The following is a 21,377-nucleotide window of genomic DNA, read 5'->3' on the forward strand; positions in this document are numbered from 1 at the left end:
CGATCAACCTTAGCCGGTATCAAAGTCTGCACAGAAAGTGCAGAGTGCAGCATCAGTACAACCAACCCCATGTACTGGTAAGTGTCGAGTCTAACTTCGGCGAAGTAGTGACGAGGCTAGGACAAGACACCCACATATAGCCTGAACAGTATAATCATGCTAGTGGCAACAACAGTAAATAAAGAAATAACGCAAAAATAATGGGAAGGGAACATAAAGTGGGGAAATACAACATAAAGAGTGAGAATAATGAAAAGACAGAATTAAACTGGAAATCCTTAAACGAATTGAGCAATTAAAACAGTAAGAAAAACTGCACGGCATCACCCTTCGTGCTTTTACTCTCAACCTCGCCAAATAATAAATAATACTATACGGCATCACCCTTCGTGCTTTTATTCTCTTCCTCACAATATAATTAATTCATGCACGACATCACATTTCGTGCTTTACACTCTTCCTCACCATATAAATAAATCACGCACGACATCACCCTTCGTGCTTTACACTCTTCCTCACAATAGAAATAAATCATGCACGGCATCACCCTTCGTGCTTTAAACTCTTTCTCACAATTCACAGAATCAATAACAACGGATAGAGAGAAGTTTCACAAAGAAATCAATATTTCATCAATGATTACTTTCACAATTTAACATCTCAACCTCGAATTAATATTCACAATTTTATCAACCTTGGTGGAACCGGATACAAGTCTCCCAGCATTTTAATAACAACAATAAGCATGGATAACAAGATTTAAGACTACAAATTTGCAAGAATGGAATTTCACTCGCATGCTATGACTCGACCACAACGCATAGATGCTAGTCACCTCAACTATACATCGTATTCAACAATAAAACACGTAGCAAATACTCACACAATACCTATTCCCTCAAGCCAAAGTTAGACACGACACTTACCTCGCTCCGAAGGCCACTTAATTCTCAATCACAGCTTTTTCTTTGGAATTTACCTCCAAATCACTCGTATCTATTCAAAATGACTCAATAATATCAAACATTGCTAAAGGAATCAAGTTTAATGAATAATTACAGATTTTCCAAATTTTTCTCCAAAAAGTGGAAAAATCGACCTCGGGCCCGCTTGGTCAAAACCCGAGGTTCGGGCCAAAATCCATTTACCCATTCACCCCGAGCCCGAATATGTAATTAGTTTTGGAATCCGACCTCAAATTGGGGTCTAAATCCTCAAATTTCCGAAATTCCTAGTTTCTACCCTAACCCCTAATTCTACCATGAAAACTCTAGATTTTAGGTTGATAATTCATAAAATGTAATGGGTAATTGAAAAAAATGGTTTAGAATCACTTACCAACAATTTGGGGAAGAAATGGCTCTTGAAAAATCGCCTCTTACCGTTTGGTGTTTGAGAAAAATATATTTTTGGCTAAAATTCCGTTTTGGATTCTGTTAAGTACTGGGCAACAGTGTTCATCGCATTCGCGGGAGCACTGTCGCATTCGCGAAGGGTACTGGCTGTCAAGCCTTCGCGTTCGCGAGACCCAGCTCGCGTTCGCGATGGTTACTCCTCCTGGCCTTCGCATTCGCGAGGCATTGCTTGCGTTCGTGATGAAGGAACGGCTGACTCCCCCTCCCCAATGCCTAACACTACGCGTTTGCGATGGGCTTGTCGCGTTCGCGAAGGATAACACTCCCATCGCTTCGCGTTCACGACCAAGCCTTCGCATTCGCGAAGAAGAAATCCTTGCCTCATCAGTTTACTCTTCGCGTTCGCGGGAGGACCTTCGCGAACGCGAAGAAGGACATGCCAGAACCCAGACTCTGCAGAAAAAACCAGATTTTCAAAGTCCAAAATATCTCGTGGCCTATCCGAAATTCACCCGAGCCCTCGGGGCTCCAAACCAAACATGCACATAAGTCTAAAAATATCATACGAACTTGTTCGAGCGATCAAATCGCCAAAATAACACCTAGAACTACGAATTTAGCACCAAATCAAATGAAATTCTCAAGAACGCTTTAAAATTTCTATTTTCTCAACTAGACGTCCGAATCACGTCAAATCAACTCCGTTTCTCACCAAATTTCACAGACAGGTCTTAAATATTATAACGAACCTGTACCGGGTTCCGGAACCAAAATACGGATCCGATACTAACAATGCCAAATATCAATCAATTCTTAAAAACAAATAATTTCCAAATTTTTAATTTTCATCAAAAATTCATAACTCAAGCTAGGGACCTACGAATTCGATTCCGAGCATACGCGCAGGTCCCATTATTCGATACGGACCTACCGGGACCGTCAAAGCATGGATCCGGGCCCGTTTACCAAAAATATTAATCGAAGTCAACTAAATTCAATTTTTAAGGCGAAAATTCTTATTTTCATTAGTTTTCAACATAAAGCTTTCCGGAAACATGCCCGGACTGCGCACGCAAATCTAGGATGGTAAAAATGAGATTTTTAAGGCTTAAGAGCACAAATTCGAGTTCTAAAACATAAGATGACATTTTGGGTCATCACATTCTCCACCTCTAAAACAACCGTTTATCCTCGAACGGACATTGAAAAGTACCTGGGCTGGTGAAAAGGTGGGGATATCTGCTCTGCATATCGGACTCGGACTCCCAAGTAGCTGCCTCAATAGGCCAACCTTTCCACTGCACTTGAACTGAAGGGTAACTCTTTGATCTCAACTGGCGAACTTGTCGGTCTAGAATTGCCACCGGCTCTTCCTCATAAGTCAAATCCTTGTCCAACTGGACAGAGGTGAAATCTAACATGTGGGACGGGTCACCATGATATTTCCGGAGCTTAGACATATGGAATACCGGATGAACTGAGGATAACCCTGGAGGCAATGCAAGTCTATAAGCTACCTCCCCCACTCTCTCGAGGATCACAAATGGCCCGATATACCTAGGGCTCAACTTGCCCTTCTTCCCAAATCTCATAACACCCTTCATGGGCGATACCCAAAGCAATATACTTTCTCCAAGCACGAATGCAATATCACGAACTTTGCGGTCAGCATAACTCTTTAGCCTAGACTGAGCTGTGCGAAGTCGATCCTGAATAATCTTGACCTTATTCAAGGCATCTTGCACCAAATCGGCAATAACCGAGCCTCTCCCGGTTCAAACCAGCCAACTGGCGAACGGCATCGCCTTCCGTATAATGCCTCATATGGAGCCATCTGAATGCTTGACTAGTAGCTGTTATTATAGGCAAACTGATCCCAAGATCTGAATAGTACGCTCGGACTTCCCGTCCGTCTGAGGATGGAATGTTGTGCTCAACTCAACCCGCGTACCCAACTCATGCTGTACTGCCCTCTAAAAGTGCGAGGTAAACTGCGTACCTCGATCTAAAATAATAGACACGGGTACCCCGTGAAGGCGGACAATCTCACGAATGTAAATTTCAGCTAACCTTTCTGAAGAATAGGTAGTTGCCACTGGAATGAAATGTGCTGACTTGGTCAACCTGTCCACAATGACCCCAAACTGCATCAAATTTTCTCTGAGTCCGTGGGAGTCCAACAATAAAATCCATAGTGATACGCTCCCATTTCCATTCAGGAATTTCTAGCTTCTGAAGCAACCTACCAGGTCTCTGATGCTCGTACTTAACTTGCTGACAATTCAGACACCGAACTACATATGCAACTATATCCTTTTTCATTCTCCTCCACCAATAATGTTGCCGCAAATCATGATACATTTTGGTGATACCTGGATGAATAGAATACCTAGAACTGTGTGCTTCTTTAAGAATTAATTCATGAAGCTCATCCACATTAGGCACACAAATACGACCCTGCATTCGCAGAACTCCATCTCCCCCCACAGCAACCTGTTTGGCTTCACCATGCCGCACCGTGACCTTAAGGACAAGTAAACGAGGATCATCATACTACCTCTCTCTGATGTGCTCATATAAAGAAGATCGAGCGACTGTGTAAGCTAGAACTCGACTGGGTTCTGAAACATCTAACCTCATGAATTAGTTAGCCAAAGTCTGAACATGTGCAGCTAATGGCCTCTCACCAACCGGAATATACGCAAGACTGCCCATACTCACAGCCTTTCTACTCAAAGCATCGGCCACCACATTTGCCTTTCCGGGGTGATACAAAATGGTGATATCATAGTCTTTCAACAATTCCAACCATCTTCTCTGCCTCAAATTAAGATCTTTTTGTTTGAACAGGTACTGAAGGCAACGATGATCAGTAAATACCTCACACGAGACATCGTAGAGGTAATGCCTCCAAATCTTCAGCACATGAACAATGGCTGCCAGTTCTAAGTCATGAACAGGATAATTCTTCTCGTGAACTTTCAATTGCCGCGACGCATATGCAATTACCTTGCCATCTTGCATTAATACTGCACCAAGCCCAATGTGAGAGGTGTCATAATATACCGTATACGATCCTGAACCTGTGGGTAATACCAACACTAGCGTTGTAGTCAAAGCGGTCTTGAGCTTCTGAAAGCTCAACTCACACTCGTCTGACCATCTAAATGGGGCACCCTTCTGGGTCAATCTGGTCTTAATAGTTGTTCATAATCAAATACAGAATCGTCGATTAACTTCATGTTAACAAAAATCTCATTTCAAACCTTCACAATACTAATAACGAGATGCGAGACATGAAGGCCTCATAATTATTTACCCGAATTAACGAATCACATTTAACGCCACCTGGGCGGGCACCTACCTCGTAGGTTACAACTCAATATTACAACACGAATTTGGCAAGTATGCATAGAGAATTTCATACAAATATTTTTAAATAAGCCTAGCAGGCATGACTCCCTATTAGTACTATCGTACAAATTTATTTTTCACAAGGGAAAATTTAAACACAAGAATTTTTATCATAAGGATATCGTCCTTATATAACTTCCACCGTAGCTCATAGCCCGGTTTAAACATATCAATTTATTTTAAAAATACGAGGACCTCGGCCTCAGTTCTGAATCACAAGTAATATGCACATCTCGCCAATCGAAACTTTCTATTTTATCCTTTTAAATAACTTCCGTTAAACAAAATCACAATACATAATGAACCCCACACCGGTAGGGCATATAATTCACAATTTATAAATAATTATCCGGAAATACATCAAAACATACCGAAATAAGTACCAGAAAGGCACCTTTAGCCTCACAGATCTTATTAGAGTCCATCATGGAATGATAGGTGTAGTTATCTTATTAGAGCCTCACAGAGCTCGAAGGTTATTGAGTTCATCAATCCTGAAGCTTTGTCCTTTCAACTGATTTACATCTACTTTCTTGGAACCATTCTTGATCCGACTCAACTATCAGTAGTATAAAAAAAATTAGGAAGATTTGCATCTCTATACTCGGAAATAGAGTAACAGCTCATGAATTCAACAACTCACCAGAAGTTAAGGACCAAGTGCCCTTAACTTATGAGCTTGTTACTGTAAGTTCAGGACTAGCTGTCCTTAATTTATGAGCTTGTAAGTCTAAGTTAATGACTACCTATCCTTACTTTTTGAGCTTGTAACTCTAAGTTCAGGACTACATGTCCTTAACTTTTGAACTTGTAACTCTAAGTTCAGGACTACATATCCTTATTTTTTGAATGAGACATTTGAACTTTTGACAAAGGGCCAATTTTTACCCAAAAAGAACCTTAGGAATGTAATGCATATTATTAATCTTGTTACATTCCAAATATTACGGGACTTGATCTTGAACGTGTGTGTGTGTTCCAGAAAATATAAATAGCATTATTGCAGAGATTGGTGTCGCTATCTAATAGCTACAACTCCAATTCACCTTGTAATAAAGTTCTGGAGAGAGAAGTGAGAGTTCTGAACTTTTGATAAAGGGTTTTGATAAACCGAGAGAGGAGCGAGGGTTTGGGAAGAAAAGAAATTGAAGAAAAGGTAAAAATATCTTTTCATATTAATTTTAATTGAGTAGTGGCTATTTTTGCTCAACATTGGAATTGATGGATAAAAAATAAATACTACCTTAAATAGTGGCTACCACACGCCATTTTTACAACAAATGAAAATAATAAAAGAAGGAAAGAAAAGAGAATATTAAATAAAATCTTATATTGTTATAAAAATAAAGACTACAAAGTGAATGAAGTAGAGAAATGTATAAAATAAAGACTACAAAGTAAATGAAGTAGAGAAATGTATAAAATAAAGAGTACAAAGTGTATGAATTGTTTTGACTCCCTATTTATAGAAGAAATGAAGCTGATTCAATGCTCATGCCTTTGACATATTACTTGTGTAAGAGTTGGCCGAGAGTAGGCGCAGACGCCAATGATCTTAGAAATTTTAGTTGCCTGCCTTTCACTAACTTCTTCATCTACGTTACGTTAATGATCATCTTCTCGAGAATAGGCACAGAAGTCAGTACTAACCTTACAAACAACAATTCCACTCTTGAACCATGGAATCTATGTATTCCCAGAGCTCGAAGGTTTTTGAGTTCATCAATCCTGAAGCCTTGTCCTTTCAACTGATTTACATCTATTTTTCTGGAACCATTCTTGATCCGACTCAACTATCAGTAGTATAAAGAAAAATTAGTAAGATTTGCATCTCTATACTCGGAAATAGAGTAACAACTCATGAATTCAACAACTCACCAAAAGGTTAAGTAACTTCAAATTGGGAGAACTTCTAAGGATGCATAGAAGGGAACAAATTTGATCTTCATCATTAAAATCGAAACCATAAAATTCGAGATTGGCTACATCACCAGAAGCTAAAAACTAGACGACAAAAAAACCAAAATAAGAATGTTAATAGTTACAACTATGTTAATAGTTACAACTATGTATGGGGTCATTCTGAGCTATGCAAAGATATCAATTTCCATCTTACCTTGAGGGAGCATCCGTCCAAGATAAGTGCTCTAACTTCATACAAGCTGCTGAGAAGTTTTACTAAGTTCATTGCTTCATTCTGTCTGTTTTGTGAAACTTCTTCTTGTGGTATAACTGCAAAAAGTTTTACCTTCCGACAGTCCTTGAAAGTAATCCATTTAATTGTATTCAAGTGATGAACACCACTACACTGTACAAACATCAGATCCAGAAGGTTTGGAATAGAGAGGAAAGAAGTTGCAACGTCTAATTCAAAGGCGACTCCATCTAATTTAAGGCTTTTGAGCTTGTGGAAACCTCCAAAACTGCAAGGCGGTCTGAAAATGCAGCTTGACAGACTCAATTGTTCAAGTTCCATATCGTACACATAGGAAGGCAACTTATAAGGAGCATTCTGGTTTCCTGGATTCTGGAGGGTGAGCTCCACAAGACCATTTCTTGACAAATGTAGCATCTATAGATCAATAATTGAGTGCTCAGAAAGATTTATTATTGAAAGATCAAGGAGAAATGTCTTAATGGGTCCACAGTGATGCAATAGTACTCTATTAATGATGTCTGTTGTGCTTGATTGCTTTCCCTTTATGCAGAAGTCCGCAGAAATTGTGAGCTTTGGATTTGAAGCCCAAATATGTCTCCACTTACTGGACAAGACACTATTTCTTGCGACATCCTCAATAGTCATGTGCTCCTGAATTTGTTTTATGACATTAATAGGAAGATCTGTAATCCCATCGAGTTTGTCCCTTCCATCTTCAAGTCTTTTATAGCTCTTTGTCATCATGATTGTAAGTTCTGACCATTTGAACCAACAAAAATAAGTGAAGGTTGCATAGAAAATGCTTCACACATGCTGCATATGTAAATCCAACTTTATTTTCTAGTCAAGAAAGTAACGTCATAGTTTTAAAAAGTTTGTATAAGATCAATCCAGACTCACGCTTATCTTGATAATCAGATTCCAGAATCAATATGAGAGCAAAGCTCGTCAGGCAGGTTGTTTGAGATTTCAAAACACTTTTATACAAGGTAGATAAATATTGTATAATAATGTATAAGAATTTATTTGCAAAGGAATGTTGGCTATGTGGATGTAAACTAAAAATATGGCGATGTGAGTGTAATGTGTTGTGTTGGGATGTATACTTTTGAAAAGTTCTTATTAATTAGCTGCTAAAATTCAAATGATGAGTACGAAGAAATAGAATTCCTCCATAAGAGGCTGCCTAGTTGCATGTGAGAGTCAATAACAAGACTTTTTATGTAAAGTCAGACCTTCCTATACCAGGGTAAGTTACCCTATATAGCATGTCATCGTAAAAGTAAAGTTTTTTTTGAACCGATTTTTTTTGTTATATTTTAGCTCTCTTTAACAGTTTTTTACCTATAACAATAGGAACCATCTTTATAAGAGTATGCTCTTTTTAAAACTACCGGTCTGTAAAAACTATTTATTTGGGTAATAAAACCGCCATCTTCATAGAAATAAAATCGCTAAAATTTCCAATCATAAATCTAGAGATTTGAACAAATATTTTAAAATTTTAAAGCATCACTTATGATAAAGAATATTACATGAATACATATTTCTATTATTAAAGATTTCATACCCTTGAAAGAGATGTGCACATATATTTCAATTTAAAATTTTATTGAGATTTTAAGTTTAAATAATTTTCTTATCTTTTATAACGTCAAATATTTTTTAATTATTTCGGAAATCTTTAGTCTATTACGGCTAAATAATATTTAAACATCAAATATTATTATAAGTGTATAACAGACAATCGCTACAAAAGCCAAAAAGAAAAAAATTGAAACAAACGAAATTGTTATTGAGAAGTAAGATGGTATATATGGATATTTTTTAACTTGTAATCCTAATCAGAGAGATCAACTAATCCATGCAAGAAATAAATTTTCGAAGGAGTAAACTGTTGGTTTAATTAAATTATATATGACTCAGAGTTGAGAGAAGAAAAAATAACAACTATAACATCCTTATCGAAAAAGAAAGTAACTAACCTCACAACGGCGAGTGAGAGGGGTTTCCGGAGGAGCGAATGCTGAATAGGGCTTAGGCAGAAAGAGAGGCGAGCATAAAAATCTCCATAATAAATATTACTACTCTATAATTAGTAGCCTCATAAAAATGATAATTAATATATTAAATTGGGAAAATACATAGATAGACACTCAAAGTTGGCATCAATTGTCAGTCAGACACTTCAGCTTAATGTAACGACCCGACCGATTATTTTGAGTATTACAGCCCCGTTCCCCCATCTACTGTTTATTTTGTGTTCAATTATTATTATATGACTTATCGGAAAAGTTTCAGAATGAATTGGAATATTTAGTTTCAAGATTTAAAACTTAAGTTGAAATAATTGACCGGATGATGAATTATGTGTAAACGACCCCTTAATGGAATTTTCATGGTTCTAATAGCTGTGTATGGTGATCTCGGACTTAGGAGTGCGTCCGAATATTTATTTTGAAGTCCGTAGTTAAATTTGGCTTGAAATGGCGAAAATAAGAAATTGAAAAATTGAAAGTTTGACCGGAAGTTGACTTTTTGATATCGGGGTTGGAATCCGATTCTGAAAATTTGAATAAGTCTATTATGTCATTTATGACTTGTGTGCAAAATTTGGAGTGAATCGGACTTGATGTGATAGGTTTCAACATCGAATGTAGAAGTTGGAGTTCGATAGTTTCATTAAACTTCAATTGGAGTGTGATTCGTGTTTTTATTATTGTTTGATATGATTTGAGGTATCGACTAAGTTCGTATGATATTTTAGGACTTGTTGGTATTGGTTGAGGTCCCGAGGGCCTCTGGTGGATATCGGATGGTTAACGGAATTTAATTTGGATATTTCTAGAATATTTTGACGTCATTTCTTCAAGAATAAGTGGTATCACATTAAGCAAATGAGCTCCAAATTCAGTTTTGATTGAAGCTGTCACAGCCCAAACCAATGGGCCACGACGGGCACCCAGAACCTTACTCAACCAAGTACCAACGTAACGTATATTTCGTATGACGACCCAACATGATATAGAATTTTATGCACGTGACATACGGGCCTATAAGGGCGACATGATCATTTGTACATTCAAAACATAGGCCGACAAGGCCATACAATCTTTCATATACATGACATATGTCTACAAGCCTCTAAGAGTACATAAACGTCATAAGGCCGGGACAGGGCCCCGACATACCAATCAATACATGTCCAATGCATACTGACCAAATAGGCAACTCCGGAGCAAATGGAGCGCACCAACATCTTCCGCTGAGCTGATAGCCGACTTGGAGGACTCTCGACCTATCTATCGGGACTTGCAGGCATAAAACGCAACGTCCCCAGACAAAAAGGACATCAGTACAAATAATGTACCAAGTATGTAAGGAATGAGAATTAGTAAATAATGGATATGAGAAACATGGAGTAAAAGACTTAACATGTATATCTGAATATATCTGTGAATCATTTAATATTATAATGTCATGCATATGCGTATAAATATCATACCATGTATGAGTATATGCATTCATAACATCATCAAGCCTCTGAGGGCATCCCATCATATCATCTCGACCACTGTGGGCAAATCATCAATGTATACTAGTTGATCAGGTGGTGGTGCGTATATAACGCCGTAACCTTTTCCCATATCCCATATACATATAATATACGCGTATATAACGCCATCTGGTCATGGGTCAATGTACATGTATAAATGCATGAAATCCATAAGAAATACATTAATAAGATCAATGAACCTTTCAAATAAACTTTATCAAATATGTATTTTTCTAATACCCATGTACAGAAGATATAATAATAATTTGCATGGGGAATCAAGAACGTAGGCATCTCTAATACTTCTATGAATAGAGTCATTTATAAAAATTGTGCATTTACTCATTTCGTTTGTATCGTATTGATCATCCCAAAAAAAAAGAAGGGATAGCCTTAACATACCTGGACCGATTCTCTTGACAATTCCTCTAACACATGTCTATTGCGATGAACACGTAACGACAGATCGAATTAGGGAAATATTCATATGATATTCTTGAGAAAGATTTTACCGTACTCCCTTAGAATCGCAAAAAGCTCGTTGCTATAACATTACGTAGTATAATTTCGTATGAAGATTTCTTGGTTGGAGATCCGTTACATTTGTAGATGTAGAACACCTCCATTTTGGTGAATTTGATCATAATTTTGGATGGTTTTTCTTCTGAAGCAAATCACATTTTACATTCCATATATTTGTGAATATGAGACTTTTATGGCTTAGCCAAGATTCCTTCTAATGGTTCCATAACTTTTTCCTATTCTGTAAGTTATAATTGTTATCAAAAAGTATTTAAAGAATGACAAAAATTTGAGATGTGAAATCAAAGTGATTGGGAAAGCATAAGAACAATGGTCTTGGTTTGTAAGGAAATCTTTACGTCTCTCATGTAAAGATTTGTGAATCTTGGTTCTTAATGCTAATTCCAATAAGCTTTTCTTTGTTTGCAGCTTCGCTTATCAAATAAAGAACTAAACCAAGGTTGTTATCCAATGACTCTTACGTGTAAACAAGGCAATTTATGTCTCATGACTCATCATGCCCATTTGTGCCACTTTGGCTTGGCTTAATGCCATGTGGCAGCCCCTAAAAGGATCATTATCCACTTAATCCTTACTTAATACCACAATTACCCATATAATTAATTAATTATCCACATAATTAAGAATTATCTTATTTTACTTAAAATATTACTCACTTTTAATACACTTTATACACCTTACTATCATGGCCATGTGGTACCTTGTATGGTACTAGTCCATAAATACCGGGTATTTTAGCTCGGGCCGTATTTTATCCCAAAATATCAAACTTCGACGAAATTCATTTTCTTCGATTTGCCTTCCCTCTCACCTTCACAGATTTACTCGTCACTTGTTTGAAATAGTATAATGCTTATAATCTCAAAATAATCCCATTCCCGAACTTACACCGATTAACTTACGACGAAACTTTAACATACGAAAATGCGGGATGTAATGTCTCATTTCCGATCTTTCATCAATTTACTTATGGCGTACTTTCACGTACGAAAATATGGGGTGTAACATCATTCCTCTCTTTGGAACATTTGTCCTCGATTGTTGACTGATGCACTTATCATTCTCATAACCCATAGCTCTTGCGAATACTTTAATACTCTCCTTGCCATTTAGGCAACCGCTCTGTGAATAAATCCAAATGCCATGGCATTCCTCCCTTTAGGCCTCTTTCTCACACCATGACTCGTGATCGGAATCATTCCAATCTTGTAACTATTGCTATCTTTTATCATGTAGCCTATACGACTCTGATTTTGTAAGTGCGCCTATGTGACTCTTCTCTCCTTTTTCCTCCAGTTTTTTAGCCAATCCCTAGGCCTCATTTTGTTAACATTTACAGAGCTTAATAAGATGCCCCTCTGGGCATCTATAAGTACAATGAAATTCTTCGCTCGATACTTTATTGAACTTATGAATATTGCTATATCTTATTTCATAGCATCCCAATGTGGCTCACCTCACATGGGTATTTTAATTCCGTATAATTCATGAAATCCTCTTCAAGTCATTACTCAATCGAAGGCCCAAACGTCATCCTTTATCTATCACAAATACACTCTCATTCCACTACCAGGGCAGCATTCCATCTCTTCTAAATGCTACTAGTCTTAGACTCTTTTGAGTTCATTCAAGCTATACTAAGCTTTCTATAACTTAGAGAAACCATAAGCTCTCTTGTTTTTATGGGCTTAATCCCGAGGTCCATTCTCGTCACTTTCGCACTTGCCTTTTCTTATCCTTCCTCCTATCTTCCTAAAACCTTGTCGCTTTACCATACTTTAGCTTGCGACCTACACATATCTATTTATATTACTCGCAACCTTCCTTCAACTTGCTTGCATCATAGATTTCCTTATGTCATCCTGGAACATCAAGCGAGACATCACATCGTCTCTAACTCTTCTTTACTCTCTTAATTAGGCTTCTCGATACCTAGAAACCATAGGCTGGAAAATACGCCATTGATGACGCCGCTATCATTCCTGGATACTGAATCCCAGCGCTTCTAGCCTTCTATCCGAAGTATGGACTATACGTAACCTTCTGCATGTGAGTATCTCATACGTTGTTCACCTTTACCTTACTTACCTTAAAATCTCGCATCACATATTCTATCTCCTTTATGACCTTTCTTCCATATAGGTATAATTCACATCTACAACTTGAAGCTCTATTATAATACTTGCAACTATGGTGCATACATGATCTGGTAGAAGCTTCATACTGACTTCTTATGAGGCTGGTATTCTTCTAACTGGCTTTTTCGTAGGGCCGTTATAGAAAATGGTTGTTGTACTATCTCTCTTGTACCTCTGATATTAAGAGTGATTCTGCAATGTTCTCAATCATGATGTCTATAATTTTCTAGGTCCAATAATCAGACTCCTGATTTGTTTCGTTGATGTAACTCTTTAGTTTCCTCTTCCTTCTGATCAGCCTTTATGTAGGCTTAAGCTATCTTCCAATCTGCGGCTCCTGATATTAGTTATTACTTTAGTCTTTCATAGTTGCTATGGAATATCTGTGATACCAGCATCTAACAATTCAATCTCTTGTCTATGACCTGGACTCAATTCTTTCTTTTAACTTATACTAGAGTCTTCTACAACTGTATGATTGTCAACATATATGCCACATGGATAATACTCCAAAATTTTAAGTGCGTTCATAACGTAACTAACCCTGGATCATTGATCAAATACTTCCTTTCATTCCATCTCAGCTTTCTTTAAACGTAAGCAATTACTTTTCCTGGTCTTTCTGCCCCCTTGTTGCGTGCATACAATGTTGTAGTGAGACTGTTTTTTTTACATGACCATTTCCTCTTTAGGTCACTGTGCTTAGGTTGAAGCCTTCTTCCTTATTTCCTTAGCTAGTTTTTCGTTGTAGTACTTAGGGAAGACCTTCTGACTCTTGTAAAGTTACAAGCTTATCACATCGTATACTTGACGGAATTTTTGATGTTCTTCCCCGCCTATAATTATCCGTAGTTACTTATTTCCATGCCCTTATGCTTGTAGGGTTGCTTCTGAACTAATATTTTGACTGTCTTTTAGTGATATTTTTTTTTTTTACCTTTATCTACCCCAACTCCTATCTGAATATATCTCAAGGATCACGATGTCATATCTGCGAGACTGAATTCCCCATGTTGGGGTTCACTATGTTCATCTTGCACAATATGTTGATTTGTCTGTGTCCTCTTGTTTAGCCATAACTAGGCTCTTCCTAGATCAACTACTAACTACTCATTGGCCCATTCTCATATCAATATTCCGCGTAATCTTCTTGGGTTATCTCCTTTATCTTAACTTACGTCTCGCACATGCTCCTTATCTATCAATGACATCTCGGACATGAACCCTTACTTCCTCTCCTTTAAGTCATATTTGCATAATGTTTTGGAATCGTAGCATATCTATAGTATTTGGATAAGTGCAATCTCATTCCTTTTTCATTTTTTATCGCATTCTTCCTTTTAGTTAGTAGAACCACTTAATTCTGACTTAATGTCACATCACTCCATATTCCCCCCTTTAGGGGAGTGCTATGATTTAGAGCTACGACGATCTACCTGTAGATGTTTTACCTCTTTGTCTTTGGCTTCTTTTCACATCATCGATGACCTTTACTCGCCTTGCGAAAATTCTTTTGTACCAAGGATAACAAAATTTCTTACTCGCGAGGGTGACACTTAGTATAACTGGCACATACAGTCCCTTAAGCTTAACTTTGCTCACATTGCTTGTTTTAGGAAAGAGTCTTCCTGAATGACCTTTAAAAGTTATTCTTCTATCGTCTATTCTATTATCGCTGGAACGCAATCTTTAAATTTCTCATGATGTCGACTATTATGAAATCACTCAGTCCCTAATTCATATTTAGTTTATCTTTTTTACCGGCCCATTCTGATTTCCATTACTTTGGGGTCTATCTTTTCCTTCTGGTAGTCACATTGGAGTCACGAACTTGTTTCTCGAAATGAGGAAATGAATTTATGGCTTATACACTTTTGTTGTCTCAAGGCCTGTCACCTCTCGTCTTTTCTTTCACTTGACTATAGACTCTGTAATACTATCATTTTCTTGATCTACCGTTGTCATCCATGTATCACATCTTGCTCATAATGCTTCATTAACCCTCTGCTTATTTCCCTGCTAACATTTTTGTCTATCACTTTATTCTGAAAACTTCAACAAGACATTCTTTTTCTTTTAGCTCCCCTTGCTTCATCCACTGGCTCTTCAGGTTGCCTAACATTCTCTCTCTACTAGGGACGGGAGCCACATTAAGGTAATATTTATCCCTTCAAGGCTTCCAGTGCCTGTCTTTGCAGTACTCATATCTAGCTGTACTATTTTAGAGTGCACCATCTGGGTGTATCACAAGGAAATCTATTAGCACATTCGCAATATCCTTCGGAATGTCAGCTAACGCTAACAATCCATCCAACATTTTGGGTTACTTTAACCCCAGTTGGATCCTGGTATCTCGTCCTTCTCTTAAACTATATCTGTTGGCTCCCATAGGGCATAACTCAGATGTACCTCTGTTACTGTTGAAGGTAACTCACAATGCTTATATTTTTTTGCCTGAGTTGAAAATACCGATGATCTTCATTAACTGGGTACCTCGTACCCTTGTTCACCTTGCTTCTTTTACTTGCTAAAACTTGTGTCTACCTTCCGATTCTCTTATTCCTTTTTACCATAAGAGTGAATAGACATTCTTGCCTTAGGAATCCTTATCAAGAAGCTTACACATCTTAGTACACACATGATCTGCGGAATACCTCATATTTATCCATCATAAGCAACAACAACAATAACAACCCAGTAAAATCCCACTAATGGGGTCTGGGGAGGGTAGTGTGTACGCAGACCTTACCCCTACCCCGAAGGAGTAGAGAGGCTATTTCCGAAAGACCCTCGGCTAAAAAAAACAAAAAGACAAAAGGGCAAAAAGGAAGACAATATTAGTATCACAACAGCAATCATATGATAAATAGGAACACCATGAAATCCAGAAGAAAGATGCAAAGTAAAGGGAGACAATATTAGTATATATTAGTATCACCACAATAGTCATAAGAAAAATAGGAACACCATGAAATCTAGAAGAAAGATGTAAAGCAAATGCGATAGCTAGTAAATAAGACATGCACTGAAAAGCGAAATAGTAAGCCACAATATTCCCACTAGTTATCTTAGACAAAAATCCTACATGGCTAGTCCCACCATGTTATGAAGTAAGGAACGACTCAACTACCTCCTAACCTATAACCCTAATACTCGACCTCCACATCTTCCTATCAAGTGTCATGTCCTCGAAAATCTGGAGCCTCGCCATATCCTGCCCGATCACCTCTCCCCAATACTTCTTAGGCTGCCCTCTACCTCTTCACGTGCCCTCCGTAACCAGCTGCTCACACCTTCGTACCGGAGCATCTGGGCTTCTCCTCTGAACATGTCCGAACCATCTAAGCCTCGCTTCCCGCATCTTGTTATCAATGAGAGCCACATGCACCTTCTCCCGAATATCATCATTCCTAATCTTATCTATCCTAGTGTGCCCGCACATCCACCGCAACATCCTCATTTTTGCTACTTTTATCTTCTGGATATGTGAGTTCTTAACGGGCCAACACTCAGCCCCATACATCATGGCCGGTCTAACCACCGCTTTATAAAACTTACCTTTGAGTATCGGTGGCACTCTCTTGTAACACAGGACTCCTTATGCTAACCTCCACTTCCTCTATCCTACCCCAATACGGTGTGTGACATCCTTGTCGATCTCCCCTCCCCCCTGGATAACCGAACCAAGGTACTTGAAGTTGCCTCTACTCGGGATGACCTGCGACTCAAGCCTCACATCCACGCCCACTTCCCCTGGCTCAACGCTGAACTTACACTCTAGGTATTCCGTCTTCGTCCTGCTCAGCTTGAAACCCTTAGACTCAAGAGCCTGTCTCCAAACCTCCAGCCTCTCGTTAACACCGGCTCGCGACTCATCAATCAGAACTATGTCATCGACGAATAGCATGCACCATGGCACATCCCCTTGAATATGGTGTGTTAATACGTCCATCACCAGGGCGAATAAGAACGGACTGAGCGCAGAACCTTGGTGTAACCCCATTACAACCGAAAAATGCTCAGAGTCGCCTCCTACTGTCCTAACCCGAGTCTTAGCCCCATCATACATGTCCTTAATCGCCATAATGTAGGGAACCGACACACCTTTTGCTTCTAGGCATCTCCAGAGAATTTCTCTAGGAACCTTGTCATACGCTTTCTCTAGGTCAATAAACACCATGTGCAGATCCATCATAAGCATGATGCAAAAATAGATTTCCTTTGACTCAACTCTTCCACAGCTATATTTCATACCAACCGTCTTCTTGGATGCAGGCATCGTCGTATTATGATTAAGATAGAGCTTAGAAAATTGAGTTCTTACAACTGAGCTCTACCACACGATCTAGAGTAAGAAGAAAGAGTAATAGTCCTAAATGCACTGTAGCCTCCTACTTATAAGTGTGGTGCACAACACACCCATAAACAAGACTCTACTAGACACGGCTTGTATGCTTCCTAGGACAGAACTGCTCTGATACCACTTTTGTCACGACCCAAACTGATGGGCCATGACGGGCACCCGACACCTTACTCAATCGAGTACCAACGTAACGTATATTTTGCATGATGACTCAACATGATATAGAATTTTATGCATATGACATACGGGGCTATGAGGCCGACATGATCATTTGTACATTCAAAACAAAGGCCGACAAGGCCATACAATCTTTCATATACACGAAATATGTCTACAAGCCTATAAGAGTACATAAATGTCATAAGGCCGGGATAGGGCCCCGACATAACAATCAATACGTGTCCAATGCATACTGACCAAATAGGCAACTCCGGAGAAAATGGAGCGTACCAACATCTTTCGCTAAGTTAATAGCCTACTTGGAGGACTTTCGACCTGTCTATCGGGACATGCGGGCATGAAACGCAGCGTCCCCAGGCAAAAGGGACGTCAGTACAAATAATGTACAAAGTATGTAAGGAATGAAAATCAGTAAATAATAGACATGAAAAACATGGAGTAAAAGACTCAACATGTATATCTAAATAGATCTGTGAATCATTTAATATTATAATGTCATGCATATGCGTATAAATGTCATACCATGCATGGGTATATGCGTTCATAACATCATCAAGCCTCTGAGGGCATCCCATCATATCATCTCGGCCACTGTGGGCAAATCGTCAATGTATACCAGCTGATCAGGTGGTGGTACGTATATAACACCGTAACCTTTTCCCATATCCCATATACATATAATATACGCCTATATAACGCATCCGGTCATGGGTCAATGTACATGTATAAATGCATGAAATGCATAAGAAATACATTAATAAGATCAATGAACCTTTCAGATAAACTTTATCAAATACGTATTTTTCTGATACCCATGAATAAAAGATATAATAATAATTCGCATGGGAAATCAAGAACATAGGCATCTCTAATACTTCTATGAATAGAGTCATTTATGAAAATTGTACATTTACTCATTTCGTTTGTATCGTATTGATCATGTCAAAAGAAAAGAAGGGATAGCCTTAACATACCTGGACCGATTCTCTTGACAATTCCTCTAACACACGTCTTTTGCGACGAACACGTAACGGCAGATCAAATTAGGAAAAAAATGCATATGATATTCTTGAGAAAGATTGCACCGTACTCCCTTAAAATCGCTAAAATCCCGTTGCTATAATATTACGTAATATAATTTCGTATGATGATTTCTTGGCTGGAGATCCGTTACATTTGTAGATGTAGAACACCTCCATTTTGGTGAATTTGATCACAATTTTGGATGGCTTTTCTTGCTGAAGCAAATCACGTTTTCCATTCCATATATTTGTGTATTTGAGACTTTTATGGCTTAGCCAAGATTCCTTCTAATGGTGCCATAACATTTTCCAATTCTCTCAAGTTATAATTGTTATAAAAAAGTATTTAAAGAATGACAAAAATTTGAGAATGTGAAATCAAAGTGATTGGGAAAGCATAAGATCAATGGTCTTGGTTTGTAAGGAAATCTTTACGTCTCTCATGTAAAGATTTGTGAGTCTTGGTTCTTAATGCTAATTCCAACAAGATTTTCTTTGTTTGCAGCTTCGTTTATCAAATAAAGAACTAAACCAAGGTTGTTATCCAATGGCTCTTACGTGTAAACAAGGCAATTTATGTCTCATGACTCATTATGCCCATTTGTTCCACTTTGGCTTGGCTTAATGCCATGTGGCAGCCCCTAAAAGGATCATTATCCACTTAATCCTTACTTAATACCACAATTATCCTCACAATTAATCAATTATCCACATAATTAAGAATTATCTCGATTTACTTAAAATACTACTCACTTTTAATACACTTTATACACCTTACTATCATGGCTATGTGGTACCTTGTATGGTATTAGTCCATAAATACCGGGTATTTTAGCTCGGGCCGTACTTTATCCCAAAATGTCAAGCTTCGACGAAATTCATTTTCTTCGATTTGCTTACCCTCCCACCTTCACGGATTTACTCGTCACTTGTTTGAAATAGCATAATGCTTATAATCTCAAAATAATCTCATTCTCAAACTTACGTCGATTAACTTATGACGAAACTTTAACATACGAAAATGCGGGATGTAATGTCTCATTTCTGATCTTCCATCAATTTACTTATGGCGTACTTTCACGTACGAAAATATGGGGTGTAACATCATTTCTCCCTTTGGAACATTCATCCTCGAATGTTGATTGATGCACTTATCATTCTCATAACCAAGAGCTCTTGCGAATACTTTAATACTCTCCGTGTACGTACTCATCACCTCACGTTCACGACGCTCATATATCAAACAGTACCAAATCCTAAGGGGAGTTCCCTCACCTAAGATTAGGCAAGCCACTTACCTCAAACCAAGCTCAATCAATCCGTAACAATGCTCTTTCCACGAATATCCGGTTCCGAATGGCCCAAATCTAGCAAAAATCAATTACATACCATAAATACAACTATAAGAATTAATCTAATTAACGAAATCAAAGCTAAAGCAAGAAATTGAAAAATCTCCCTAAAAAGCCTCCCCGGGCCCACGTCTCGGAATCGAGTAAAAGTCACCAATTATGAACACTCATTCACTCACTAGTTCACTCGTACCAAAATTATCCAAATCCGATGTTTAAATCCCACTCAAAACTCAAAAATTCGGTTGGGGAACTTTTCCCCCTTTCTCCCAACTTTCTCACTCAAATTCCTTAATTAAATGAAGAAAACAACAATAGATTAATGAAATATGATCAAAATCAAGTTAGGAATCGTTATCCCAAAGCTCTCTCTAAAAATCCCTCAAAGAATCGCCAATTTCCGAGCTCCCAAGTCCAAAAATGGAGAAATGAATCAAACCCTCAAATATTTCCCTTTTATGCCTCGCAAATTTGCTCCTGCGACCTATTAATCGCACCTGCGGCACCGCACCTGTGGAAATTCCATCGCAGGTGCGGAAATGACTTAAGGGACCTGGGACCGCTTCTGTGAGAAAGTGGCCGCACTTGCGCGTGCGCACCAGCGGAAACCGGTCCGCTTCTGGTGTCTCACTTTGCACCTGCGCTCCACGGTCGCATCTGTGGGCATCGCAGTTGCAGAATATTACCTCACACTTGCGATCCCTGAGCTCCTCCTTCCACACCGCTTCTGCGCCTGATCTTCCGCACGTGCGAGTCCGCACCTGCGGTTCCCCAACCGCAGCTGCGAAAACACCAGCAACCAGAAATCTTCAGCAATTGCATAAGTCCAAATTTCAACCCGTTGAGCATCCGAAACACACCCGAGGTCCCCGAGACCTCAACCAAATATACCAACCAATCCTAAAATACCATACAAACCTAGTCGAGCCTTCAAACCACATCAAACAATGCTAAAATTACGAATCATCCTCCGATTCAAACTTAAAGAACTTAGAATTTTCTAAATTCGACAACCGATGCCGAAACTTATCAAACCACGTTCGATTGACCTTAAATTTTGCACACATGTCATATTCAACACTACCGACCTACTCCAACTTCGAAAATCGGAATTCGACCCCGATATCAAAAATTCCACTACAGGCCCAAAACTCTAAAAATTTGACTTTCGCCATTTCAAGCCTAAATGAGCTACGGACCTCGAAAACACAATCCGGACACGCCTTTAAGCCCAAAATCACACAACAAAGCTAACGAAATCGACGAAATTCTATTCCGGAGTCGTCCTCACCTAGT

The 21,377-nt window shown here is 38.5% G+C and overlaps 1 protein-coding gene across 4 annotated transcripts; it reads right to left on the reverse strand.

The window, feature by feature from the left end:
- Positions 1-6,069: 6,069 nt before the first annotated feature.
- Positions 6,070-19,271, reverse strand: LOC104104531 (F-box/FBD/LRR-repeat protein At1g13570-like). Of its 4 annotated transcripts, XM_070199818.1 has the most exons (5): positions 10,886-11,452; positions 8,913-10,238; positions 6,886-7,682; positions 6,648-6,773; positions 6,070-6,562 (listed from the first exon to the last, which is right to left on the reverse strand). In XM_070199818.1, exons 3-5 carry the CDS (start codon positions 7,339-7,341, stop codon positions 6,365-6,367), a joined length of 780 nt encoding a protein of 259 aa, XP_070055919.1. In that variant the 5' UTR covers positions 7,342-7,682; positions 8,913-10,238; positions 10,886-11,452; the 3' UTR covers positions 6,070-6,364. The 4 variants fall into 4 exon arrangements, with proteins under 4 accessions (XP_070055919.1, XP_070055920.1, XP_018629077.1 ...); XM_070199819.1 differs by lacking the exons at positions 8,913-10,238; positions 10,886-11,452 and adding an exon at positions 18,682-19,271; XM_018773561.3 differs by lacking the exon at positions 8,913-10,238.
- Positions 19,272-21,377: the final 2,106 nt, after the last annotated feature.

Source organism: Nicotiana tomentosiformis, chromosome 4, assembly GCF_000390325.3.
Source record: "Nicotiana tomentosiformis chromosome 4, ASM39032v3, whole genome shotgun sequence".
In the NCBI taxonomy this organism is placed as follows: domain Eukaryota; kingdom Viridiplantae; phylum Streptophyta; class Magnoliopsida; order Solanales; family Solanaceae; genus Nicotiana; species Nicotiana tomentosiformis.